We start from the raw sequence: 13,511 nt of genomic DNA, 5'->3' as shown, positions 1-13,511 counted from the left end.
TTAAATAATACTCATCTCATTCTGACCAATTTCCCTTGACGAGACTGACAAGATAAAACAGCAGATCTTACTACTGCTCAAGAATATGCAGCAGCATCTGCTCTCATTGTAATTCCATGCTTTCTAGCTAATTCTCATCTTCAGCAACTTTCATTGCAAAGTCTATCATTATCCAATCCATGCTTCCAGAATCATTGAATGGAAACTGCAAGAGCAGATCAGGTTTAGCGAAGTGGAAAAAAGAGAGGCCAATTCACGAAATATGTCATAGAACACAATCACACCACACACTGTTCAAAATAACTAGAGCATCTACAATCAACAGTAAATTAGGGAACTAGTGAAAAAAGTTAATGGAACAAATAACGTATCTATAGTTAAGGAATGATTTTAATTTGGAAAATTATGGGAAATTAACAGACTCTCTTGATAAGTCAACTGTATAATGCATTTGTCTACTGCATTGTAGATCCAAAGGTCAGGGCTCGATGTAATATATGTGCCTATATGCCTAACTTTGATGATCTGATAATTATTATAGCCTTCTGAGATGTCAGACCATGGATTGAAAAGGCCGAGCAGTAGTCAGTCTGGATAAATTTATAATGGGTTATCACAACTTGCAAGACATACTTAAGGTTTGGAGGAAAATAACCTATTTTCACCACACACACACACAGACACACACACACACACACACACACTCACAAAATGATGTGAATTCCTGTAACTCTTCTCATGTCCCCATGCATTTGACAGAGAACAGTGACAAGACTCCTAGGACCAAGAGTCATTTCTGTGATTAGTTACTATATTTTTCAAAACTTAATTTGGGAGGGTGAAAATATCTTATCAGACCAAAAATTCTTCAATGAGTTTTCATGGCTAATACTTTTTATTAAAGTGATATACCTCACACTGGCACTATATAACCGCTTTAGCTCTGGGATATTCTGATCTAAATTCAGCTTAGAAAACTGATTTAAAAGTATGTGGACCAAAAAGGTTGCCTACCATTTCAGTAAAGTACAAGAATGTTGTTGCCATCAAGCCATCAGCCACTGCAGCCACCCCTGACAGTGCACCCTGAGGGGAATTCAGGATGGAAAAAACCAGGATACTGGCCCTAGATAGTTAAGATGCATATCAAAGGAATAATTTCAATAAGCCCAGACTCTTGCATCTTCCCATACATACAAAGCACTAAATTCACTAACTTGGGATGTCTGTTTTCGTGTGTGTGTGTGTGTGTGTGTGTGTGTGTGTGTGTGTGAGATTAGCAGTAATCTTTTGATGTTCCACTAATTTTTTTTTTTTCCAGCAAAAACTTCTACATACCCTGGCTCTTCCCTTACCTCTTTGGGACACTTCCTCAGAGCTATCTGAGAGGCTGCCTCCCAGGCTATAGTCCTCAGTAAAGTCCTTGAACAAAACATAACTCTCAACTTGTAGACTGTGTAGTATTTTTTCCTGTTGACAAGTACTTGTTGGAATATCTTGGCCAAATTTTACAAGACCAGTAAATTTATTCTTGTTTTAATCAATGTGAGTATAGAAAGAATTACAATTATGAACTATATATTTCAGAACTAACAACATATTACTGTTGCTTTCATTTATTCTAGGATATATTATAAATGTAAATTATCATAAAATGTAACATAGTAGATACATATTTGTGAGTATGAAATACTTTTTTCCATTATTTGTTGAATATAAAAGATGAACACTCATCAAAGACACCATTCAGGTTATCTGATGAGTAATTAACAGTCCACACTTAGAAACTTGAAGTTCCAGGGGGACAGACCACTTAGAACGCCTATAAGGGTTATCTTTAGCACTTGCATAGGCAGATTATACAACACATCACAAACCACTGAAGAGGAAATTCTTCAATAATTCACAACACTGCTCATGTTAGAAAATTCTAGTACAGACTAAAAGGACCTTACCAACTCAGACACAGGCGCTTACACATTCATCCCAAACAAACGTTGTTTGTTTTATCCTCCATAACAAACAAGCAAGCACCACACTTCATTTTTATTAACTGTTCATATATTTAAATAGCGTTAGTAAGTTCCATCTTAGTCTAGTCTTTTTTCTATTTCCTGAAGAGAGATTTAAAAACACAATCTCATATGCTCATACCGTTTCTACACTGGTCACAGTACCTCTAAAAAAAATCACTGGGGTCTCTTTAAATAAGCTCTTTTCTGTCATTAGAGACTGTTAAGCTTTTCAGAGGTAATTCTCTAATTCTTCAGCAGTATCTTTACATTTTTGTTCACCGTAACTCTATACAATGTAATAGTATACAATTTTTTTTTAATTAGAATACTATAATTCTCAGTAAACTAGCTAAGCAGAGAGTAAAAATACTCTGTACTCAAAATAGACACCACCACAGCAAGTTATTTTCCCCAATTGAAAACATTCTCTAGCTGAAATTGAAAACAAATGACATTCTGGAGCAGAATTTCTTTATTTTCTTTCTTTTAAAATCTGAAAACACATAGTGATGATGGGTTTTTGTCTATTACTCAAACTTTCCCTAAAATCCCAAATTCTCTCCTTAACATTTGCTCTCCGTGTTGTGCTGGATAGACATAGTGTAAATAACCACATGTAGTGATGTTAATGAAGAAACCAATAATCCTGTAATGAATTACTTCAAAAACAAACAAATAATAGGTCTTTCACACTTAAGCTGTTAACTTCTGTCAAGATGGTTAGTTTCCCTCTGAGGAAACACTGAACTGGCTAATCACGGTCTCCAAGAAGGACATTTTACGTTATGGTTCTTGAGAACCATAGTTTGCTTGAGAATTTGGCATAGATACACTCCTTTAAAAATATGTATTTTACTTTTGTCGCAAACAATCAGTCTACATACTTCTCTTTTATTCTCATCAGGGATAATCAAGACACACTCAAAATAAGCCAATTTTTCAAAACACGTGAAAACATCCAGGGCTAAAAGGATCAGTTTAAATGAGGAAAGACTGAGTCATTACTTAAAATGTTATGTTTAATTAAAAACAAAATATGTCTCTAAACTCAAACATTTTAAGAGTTCAAACAAAATTAACTTAATGCAAAAACCTCATAATTAATTTATTAAGTGCCTACTACACGATACCATGGAAGCAAAAAAACAGTGAATTAAAATAATCTAATTGTTTAAAATTCATGACAAATTAAAATAATACTGTTACCTTAATAAAAGCTTTTTAAAAATATTGGCTTTTGTTTTAAACCAAATATGAATTTATTTTCTGTACTTGGGCAGCTTCTTTGTTTGCTTATGTAAGTAGATTGGCTGGATTGTGGGTTAAGATTGTGGGTCTTAACGTTTACAGATGTTTACCCGCTTATCAAAATAAATGGCTTAGAAAATAGAAACACTGATGCTACAATAAAAATCACAGGTCCCTTTAGATTTACGGACTCTTTTAGTAGTGAACCTCTGTGCTTATATCATGTACTCATAGGAAAGAATGGCCAGAATTAATATAATTCATTTTGCTGACTATCATGGGCCAGGCATTTAACAAATATTACTCTAGCTAACATGACTACGTTTTGTTATTGTTATTATTGTTAGGTTTGAACCACACGAAATTTTTACTTCTGAAGGTAAAAAATGGTTAAGTATGGAGACATCATTATCTCCACTGTACACAATATGACTCAGAGAGGTTTACATGGGCAGCTGGATTGCTTAGCTCATAAAAGGCTGGGCTGTAATTCAAACCTACTATCTTTGACACCAAAACACATCCTCCATCCAAACAGGAAAGAGGATCCTGTGACTTACTTTTGAAATTTTCATTTTCTATGTTTTTAGTTTCTCAATTATGGGGTGGGGGCAGGGAACATGTGTACAAAAACCTATGGAGATAAAAAGTTGAGATGTGATCATAACTTTTAGAGAATTCTAGTCTTTTTAGTGACTACTAGGACACGGCATGGTTGATTTCTATCTTATTTCCTTCCTCCATCAATTAAATACTTATTATTCCTACTCTTGCCAAACACTGGTCTACATACTGTGGATATAAATGTGGACAAACCAGTCAAAAATCTCTGCCCTGAAGAAATTTATATCCTAGTAGGGGGAGAGAGACCGTAAGCAAATAAGTAAAATACATATTCCAGATAATGATAAATACTAGGAGAAAAGGAAAGCAGAGAAGGAGAATGGGAGCACTGGATTTGGAGGGAAACAATTTAAAACAGGGTCATCAAGGAAGATCTGAGAGGGTAACATTTGATCAGAGACTAAAAAAGAGAAGAGGCAGCAAGCACATGGAATCTGTATCAGGACATATTAGGCAGGGAATGGCAACTGTAAAGGCCCCGAGGCAGCAACCAGCTTGATACATATCAGGACAGTGTTCCCGAGACATCTATAGCAGATGAAGTCAGACAGTAAAGGGAGGTATAGCTGGAGGAGGTCCTGATCACTGAGGGCCTTATAATTCATTCTAAAGACATTGGCGGCCAATGGAAACAAGACATAATCTGATATATTTTAAAAGCATTACTCTGACTACTGTGTAGTATGGTCTACCATGGTCTGTGTAGTCAGACCATACAGACCATAAACAGGTAGTACCAAAGCAGGTAGACTGGCTAAGAAGTCATGTCAATAATGTAGGCTAATGATGCTTTTGTGGACCAGGGTGACGGAAATGGAGTTAGTGAGCAGTAGTCAATTAAAAAAAAAAATTGAGTGTACTTTGAGGGGAGAACCCGTAGGATTTGCTGGTAGACTGCGTATATAAGGAAAACTGAGGAGACAAAAAAAAAAGCAATACCTATAACTAAATCTGTCTTTTTGTACCAAATATGATGCTACTTTTCATATGATGGACGGGCACATATTGCATAACAGCACTGATCAAGGGAAAAATGTTACACTATTACATATCAAAAGAAACAAAGAAAAAATAGACTACCTGATTCACTAAGTGTTAAGGATAAACATTCATGTACCTTGGAAGAAACTTTCTTTAACATAGAATAAAATTTTAATGCAAAAAGCCATTCATTGGGGAAATGGACCAGCAGATATCATTTCATTTAAGAATGTACTACATGACTGAGAACTACTTGAGCAAGGGTTTTTTGGCCTCAGCCTAGTCTATCATATCTAGTACATAGTAGGTGTTCAATGGTCTTTTGAAAAAAACTAACTGAATCTGAATTTTCCAAATAGAGGTCTCTTTGTTAGGAATTACATGTGTTACATGCATCTGAAATTTTCTGTATTCGCTCACATGACTATTTGTAGCTATGTCCTTATGTTTGTTTTTCAATGAATATATTATTCTTGTTTTAGAATTATCTGGATACAAGCCAGAAACAAAGAAGGTACACTATCATGCAGAATCATCTTTATCTTTTCTAGACTTACTCATGAGGGCAAGAAGTGTGGCTATCGCCTCCGTAGAGCACCTTACACTGCAGGTGCCCACGGAACATTTGTTGCACTAAATTGAATAATGAAAATACCATTCCAAATGCAAATAAATAAAAAACCCTTTACTTCTAGATAGTCTCTTCTATAAAGCGCCTTCATTCATGTTTTTGTTGGTTGCTTTCATTTGTTTTGTTTTGATTTCAGACTTTGTTTTAACCTGGGGTTGGTAAGAGTGCTTGACCTCATAATTGGTCAGCAGGGCTAAACAAGCCTGAGGCTATCACTGACAAATTTAAGATTCAAATCTCACAGAAGGCAAAGAGTAAAGAGAAAAACAGAGTGAGTGCGGAGGGTAAAATAAAGGAATGTGAAAAAAAAGAGAGAAAATGAAGTAATTTTACATCGGTGGTAGAAAGGAATGAATTCTGCATCAGTCTTATAAGTTATGGATCTTGATCTAAATGTTAAAAGATCAACAGGTAGACACACACATGCAGACAAGAATTTTTCTAAATAAACCTTTTTAAAAATCAAAGTTTGGATTAGAAACCTAAAAGAAGTTACTGTACCCTGCCCTACAGGTCTTCTAAGACACTTTCAATCTAATGGAATGACATAATCATCAAAAGTCCTTAAATAAAATATCCAGGAGTTTCTTAATTTGCAGATTCCCTTGAAGTAAGAAATGCATGCAAGTGCTGAGTTACAGACTGCTTAAGGTGGGAAGGGGACTGGCATCAAGTGGTCCTCTGCCCCAGGGAAGCCTACACAGAAACGATGATTTGCACTAAACAGTGGAATTTGAGTATTTAGTCATCACACTGTCCACTACTGTCCAGATTTACAAAAGACACTACTGTCCACTACTGTGATCTGTGTCCAGCTCACAAAAAGCTCACTAATCAAGTGATTCTGTAGATTAGCTGAGACCATGACATCCAGGTGTCATCATATACCTGCCTCCAGTCAAGAGATAAGGCTGTCAATACCTGTGTCCTTAAACTAGGCCTTATGCAAACATTCTACGCACATTACCATCACCTACGTGTTAGCAAAAGGAAAAAGAGTATAAACGAGCATGAAGTCCCCACATACAGCCAGTCTCACATTTCTGCAATACATTTCTGCTTGCGGTACAGAGCTCCACTGGCCTAGAGCTGTAAGAAAGATGAAATGCAGCAAGAGATCCAAGCAGCTGCTGAATGCTGAGCTGAAGTGAGATGCCGGAAGCAGGATGAGTGACAGAGATCACTTAAGGGCACACAGGAGCCCAACGTCGACAGGGGCTGCACAGCTCTGGCATCCTGTGAAAAAGCAGTAGATGGACCAAACTGATGCGCATGCATCAGGAAGAAGTAGCTGACTCTAAGCAATGGTGCTGGGCAGGCTAGGAGGTGGAGAGACATTGTGGCACACAGCAGCAGGCCCTGCAAACCGTTGCTATAGCCACAAACCAAAGGACAGTCTTCACATGTACACAGCGTCAAAAGGACCACTTTAGGTACACCCACACCCCGAGAGCAGTACTGCCATCACTGCCATCCAGTCATGAAAGGCCACTAATGCCAGCTGTTTGACAACACCTGGAATTAATGAATTACTAGACATATATTCAAGATGGAATGATTATTTCATTAACTTTGGACCGAAAAAAAAATCACATTTTGAAAACACCATAAATTCTAATAGAAAAACTTTTTTTTTTAAGTGTATAATGGCCTGTTATTATCACAGTGCTTCTATGGTAATAACTATGCTTCATTAAGATGCTTATTTGTTTTTAAACTATTAGTATCTCTCTGTTACACTGAATTTATTGATGTAGCGTTAGAGATAATATTTGGGTTGAGTACAGGACAAAATTAGGAAGCTGCTCACAAGGTCAATACTAGGAAGTCAATACGTTGCCTTGGAGAAAGAAAACACAGGACCAGAAGCTTTTCACAAAGAAGAGTTGTGAAACAACACAAAGTCCCTTAGGGTGACTGTGAGTTGGGGCAGAAAAATGTTGTGGTTATAACTCAATGCTGAAGGTTTTTAAGAAAAAGAAAATAAAAGGACGTTTAGATATGAAATACACTTACCTTGGGTCTGACTTTTTCAGTAAGTTTTCCTGATATTTATTGAATTAAATGTGAGAAATGGCTTAAATGATAGCACAAAAGATACATATAAAGCACACGGAAGAATGTTTTGCCTGAGGTGTTGAAAGCTCTTGAATAAAACTAGTTCACAAAGAGAAGACGTGGAGCTCAGGCAAACAGTAGACATTTAGTAAACATTCCCTGAATGAATGAAGAAGCTGAGATAGTTTAGATACAAAGCAAGAGTGACCGGGGACCGGGGCCTCTTGAAAGCCAAAGGCCATTCTGAATGGAAACTAATACGCAGAGTTCAAGGAAAATGGGTCTTCCCCAAATCCCCGCTCTCTAGGTGCTCTAGGTTCCACTGAATGGAAAGGACCGTCAATCTACTACAACTTCTGCTTTCTTCCTCCTCTGACAGCTGCTAGTCTTTCTACCTTTTTCCTCCAGAAGAGGCCAGAAAAGGGTACCCTGTTGTTGGTTCACCTCGTTTCTTCCTCCGGTCAGGTCACCATGATGCTTTAATTCCCCCTCCCCATGTCTCTTTACAGTGGAGGGGAGGTAGACCTGTCCCTGCCAGGTTGGTCCTCAGGGATGGGACGGAATGTGCACCACACTGGCAGGGGAAGCATGCGATATGGTGTTCAAGGGATGCGTACACCACCACGAAACGATGCCAGTCGAGGTGCTGGTGTTGGTGGGGGGGGGCGCCCAGCAGGAAGGAATGGAGCGTGTGGCTGCACGGAGGAGTGCACTATGGGAATATGCCTTTAAGAGTATGTTAAAACTTGTGGTGTTTCACCCTGATAACAAGGCTGTATATAGAAAGGATAGAGTTGGAAAGTGTGTGTGTCAAAGAAAAGACATGCAGTTTTGTGGATAAGATATAGTTTTGTAGTGAGGGTATGGTTTTGGTCAGGGGATAATAATTGATTGGTCTTTGTGAGTTCCTAGGTGTTGGATGTATGTGTAACTTTGGGTTCTAACAGAGCTGGACAAAAAACACATTCCCTACCAGGCTATTCAGAGCTATGGCAAACTCTGAGGTAAAGAGGAAAGAGTACAGTCATTCAAATGTATAAATATATGAGGGTCTTCCTGAAAGACAGTGCACTAATAAATGGAGAGATTCCCACACAAGCCTATCACCACCATAATAAATATATCAAAAACATTTATGACAGTTTTATGTACCACCTGTCTTACAGTAAGAATGATGGCCTGGGTGATCTTTCAAAGGATCTTCTAAGTCTTAAAGTTTTCTGGTATCATTCAATATTAAAAAGGTTAACCACCAGAAGACCGTATGGGTCTTAAAAAGAACACAAATGAGGCCTAATATATATATGCCTCTGTGGCCACATCCACCCTAGGAAAATAAAGCAGACACTTGAAAAGTTTATTCATTGAGTTTAAGGAAAGGAACCAAGGCACTTTGGGCTCACTTATCAACTGGACGTTTCTTTTGATCTCAATATTATGCTTAATTTCTCTAACATTTGGTGTGTGTAGACTCAGCATAACTATAGAGACAAATACTGTCTCAATTTGGGAAATCCCAGCGGTGAGATGAAACCCATATCATTGTGATTTCAAGAGAAGAGCTGTTTTCTGAGAAGTACTGATATAATTTCATTTCATCAAATAAATATAAGCTATAAGGTGAGACTGTCAGGGACTCTGTTTATATATTGACATTTACACACATTCACAGCAATCACCCTAAGCCAATATGTAGTATAGTGAAGAGTCCAATTCAGGTGAGAAAGACCACTTATTAAAACCCTGCTTGTAATCACCTAAGAATAAACATATTCCTCAGAGGATGACTTGCATGCAGTGAGGTGTTAGTATTCTCCTAATTTTATTCAGTTATTTAAAGGTTCAGTCTCACCAGTGAATAATGCACAGGTTATTTCTTCTTTTTGATTCCCCTTCAGGAGAAGAATGTAAAAAGTCATATAAACATTTTGTTTGGGTGAAAGAGCTAATGAGTCCAAAATACTTGTAAAGATGATGCTTTCTGAATCACTGGGAAAGCTAAATGGCACATCTGCTTATTTGGTTAAAAAAAATCTCTTTATCTAATAAGACTGGCATCAGTGATTCATAAAATTTCTTCAGTTCAAATTTTAGCTCAGAGGCAAGAGGGAGATGAATAGACCTACTAGGGCTTCCCTGGTGGCGCAGTGGTTGGGAATCCGCCTGCTAATGCAGGGGACACGGGTTCAAGCCCTGGTCCGGGAAGATCCCACATGCCACGGAGCAGCTGGGCCCATGCACCACAACTACTGAGCCTGCGCTCCAGGGCCCGCGAGCCACAACTACTGAGCCCACGTGCCACAACTACTGAAGCCTTCATGCCTAGAGCCCATGCTCCACAACAGGAGAAGCCACCGCAATGAGAAGCCTGCGCACCACGACAAAGAGTAGCCCCTGCTCGCCGCATCTAGAGAAGAGCCCACATACAGCAACGAAGACACAACACAGCCAAAAATAAAATAAATTAAAAAAAATAGAGCTACTAAATAAAATCCTCGACACAGCTATCCACCTTTCCACTGTAAATAATGACTGACTACTTCTAGTAAAGTTAGATCAGTGCGCTAGTAATCTAAATAGAGACTACAATTTAAGTGTCAGCTGTTCTGTACGACCAAAGAGGGAGAAGTCAGCAGAGGTGACTAGCAACTTGTGGTCTACAGTCATTTTTATTTCTTTTTATTTTTCTTTTTTTTTTTTTTTGCGGTACGTGGGCCTTTCACCGCCGTGGAGCACAGGTTCCGGACGCGCAGGCCCAGCAGCCACGGCTCACGGGCCCAGCCGCTCCGCGGCATGTGGGATCCTCCCGGACCGGGGCACGAACCCGTGTCCCCTGCATCGGCAGGCGGACTCCCAACCACTGCGCCACCAGGGAAGCCCCATTTTCATTTCTTAAATAGCCTATATGTCTCCTTGACCTGAGAATTTCCAGGTTCTTTATTCTATAACATGAATACAATTTTTCAAAATTATATCTTACCAATGCTACCTACAGAATTAAAGCCTATGGGGATACTATTAGGTAATAATCTTTCCAGATAATGTTTAATTATCTGATGGATCATTTCTCTGAATTTGTTTTATACTTCTTTTCCCTTAATATTTCTGTTTTAAATATCCCTGTTTTACCATTCTTTTTCTGGAATGGCTTCTAGACAAGTGGCCTGTAGGAATTGTAGTTACCTATACTAAATTAAAAAAATAAGAATACAAAACTGCATAAACAATTGCAGCAAAATTAACACTTCTAAAACAGCCCTGAGTGAGAGAGGGGCATGGACTTATATACACTACCAAGTGTAAAACAGATAGCTAGTGGGAAGCAGCCTCATAGCATAGGGAGATCAGCTCGGTGCTTTGTGACCACCTAGAGGGGTGGGATAGGGAGGGTGGGAGGGAGACACAAGAGGGAGGGGATATGGGGATATATGTACAGCTGATTCAATTTGTTATAAAGCAGAAACTAACACACCATTGTAAAGCAATTATACTCCAATTGCTTTTTAACAAAGATGTTAAAAAAAAAAAAAACAGCCCTGAGACCAAAAAGAAGAAAACTGACTGCAAATGTGTGTTTAGTATGTATGTGCAGAGGCACTGAGAAGATGCTGATAGAACTGCTGGCAATGACTCATATATGGAGCTAAGGGAACCTGGACAAATGAACTGAATGGAGATCAAGAATATATTAGAAAAGTGCATGAAAATCTAGGTTTAAAAGGCTGACAAATGCAGAATTTCATTGAAACCCAATTGAGACTACTGAAAGTTTCAAAAAATGGTTATTCTCATGCTGGGTTCTTGAATATAAGTTGTTTTCTAGACATACATATACCTTTTGTATTACCTTTTGACTGATATATTTGGAATTTGATATTATGATCCCAAACATTCATTACTAGTTTAAAATCACAATGTCCTTGAATATACCACATGTTGTCTATAGTCTAAAGACAGAGAAAAGAATATAATGTGAAGAAAAAATGGACAAAATCAGTACATATAATTAAAATAATAATGTACTTATAAAAAGAAAAGTAATTTTGTGTCTCAGAATAGACCTAGTTCCTAAACTTATTAGTTATTTGAAACAAATACTTTTCTTCCGAGATATATGTAACTCTGAGTTGGGATTTTCTATTTCTGGTTTAATCGTACCTTTCACATCTTCATCCTCAATTGTTGTATTTGAACTCTCAGTTGACTCCTGTTGAGAAGAAAACATATTTAAAGTTGCAAACAATGAATAGCTTGACTTTTGTTTTTCTCAAAAAATTGGCAAGTGATATACGTATCATGCAAAATTCTTCAGCAGGCTGTGCGCATATGCCGACATGCAAATGTACAAGTATGTTACGCGGTTTTGACAGAAATAAAATGTCAAATGCTGCAAACATTTCAAAAAGGGAGTACTCTGGTTGCCTAATCCCCGAAGCACGATAAGTCAAGGTGATTTGTACAAGTAGTCAAAGTATGCAACTTACTTTAAGAGCTGTGTAAGGATGTGTTGTGTTACAGTGCCCCATAAGGTGTGCTTTCTCTAAGTATTTATGAGAAGTTGAATATACTAGCCTAATGAATTTGAACCTTAAAAAACAACATTTTTTATTCCCAATTAAGTAGTAATTAGTCCTTTCTTTGTGTAAGGCACTATATCAAGCAGTAAATTTGTAGGCTATTTATCAGCCTGACTTCTCTGTAGAGAGAAAAAGCGTTTCATTGAATCATTTGACGAAGAAGCTGAGATATGGTGAAAGTGCTTTCAAGAAGAATTTCCATGTTTGTGATCAGCACAATGGAATTATATGAATAATTTACTTTCAAGGAAAAAGCAGATTTTTTTCATTCATTTCTAAATTAGAAACTGGCTTTATTGATAAGAAACTTGCTCCCATAATGAAAAGACAAAGCTATTTCTCTGGAAAACTACAAATGAAGTTGCAGATTAATAAGCACAGTTAAAAGGACACTGTAACTGCCAGTATTAAGACACGTTCCTTAAAATGGTTGACAAATTTTTCCATTAATAATGTATTAATAAAATATTTCTAGCAAAGAAATTTAGTAATGTTCATAAGAAAGACACAATTTTCTACTTGGAATGATTAAAAAGGCTACTGCCAAAAAAAATTGGAAACTTCTAATCAATAGCTATGTGTTCAGCAATGAAAACAAATTTTGGAAAATGATGCAAACATTAGTCAGTGTACTTTCAGAGATTCAATATTCAAAAAAGGGATCAATTTATACAACTGTAATATATAATATTTAATCCAAAGGGACAGACTAATTAAAGATATATCCAGAGTCTCCACAACATAAAACCAAAGCAGAGTCTTCATGCGTTTCTTAATGTGACCTAGTATTCAAATTTAAACTCAAGATGACGATAAACCCATGCACTGTAAAAATAATTCATGTAAGCAGGAAATATCATGCAACAACTCTTACAAATGACATAGCTAGAATTATCGAAGTGTCCACTCCAGCTGCTATGCTTGGTCTTTCACTTGCTAACGATATTGGAAATAACTGTTCACATGTGTGATGCTCCTGACTACCTCGAGTCTTGTAGGGACTTAGAACACTGTAAGTGTCATGACTGTAAAATACATCTCATATTAAGGAACATAACACTTCATGTTTTTTTACTTTAGTAATTTTAATATTGACCAACTAAATGTTAGACCAGAGGAAATGTGTTTTCTAAGACTTTAACACTGTAGATAAGAGTAAGGAAAAGTAAGACCCATGACTATACTTAAAATTTGAGAAAAGTCTGATGAAGTATTTTTCCCTCCCCTTAGAGATATAATAATGGATGAGAAGTAACAAAGCAGAAAGATGGAATACGTTCGGGAACTGCCTCCTTTCACCCTACGGACATGTATACAAGTACTGTTATTTAGTTAACGTGCTATGCAAACAATTTACAATGGATAGGAAACATCATA

The 13,511-nt window shown here is 37.3% G+C and overlaps 1 protein-coding gene across 8 annotated transcripts in view; it reads right to left on the bottom strand.

Annotated features, from left to right (window-relative positions):
* Positions 1–13,511, bottom strand: part of CAMK2D (calcium/calmodulin dependent protein kinase II delta) — a gene marked incomplete at its 3' end in the record, with an annotated part of 279,253 nt that overhangs the window by 21,848 nt on the left and 243,894 nt on the right. For all 8 annotated transcript variants that reach the window (XM_082838403.1, XM_082838399.1, XM_082838401.1 and 5 more), the window contains exon 14: positions 11,716–11,764. In XM_082838403.1, coding sequence (XP_082694529.1) covers positions 11,716–11,764 — 49 coding nt within the window. The remainder of the gene's footprint in view (positions 1–11,715; positions 11,765–13,511) is intronic.

Source organism: Leucopleurus acutus, assembly GCF_964270905.1.
Source record: "Leucopleurus acutus genome assembly, chromosome: 4".
In the NCBI taxonomy this organism is placed as follows: Eukaryota; Metazoa; Chordata; class Mammalia; order Artiodactyla; family Delphinidae; genus Leucopleurus; species Leucopleurus acutus.
This window is presented reverse-complemented; position numbering and strand designations above follow the sequence as displayed.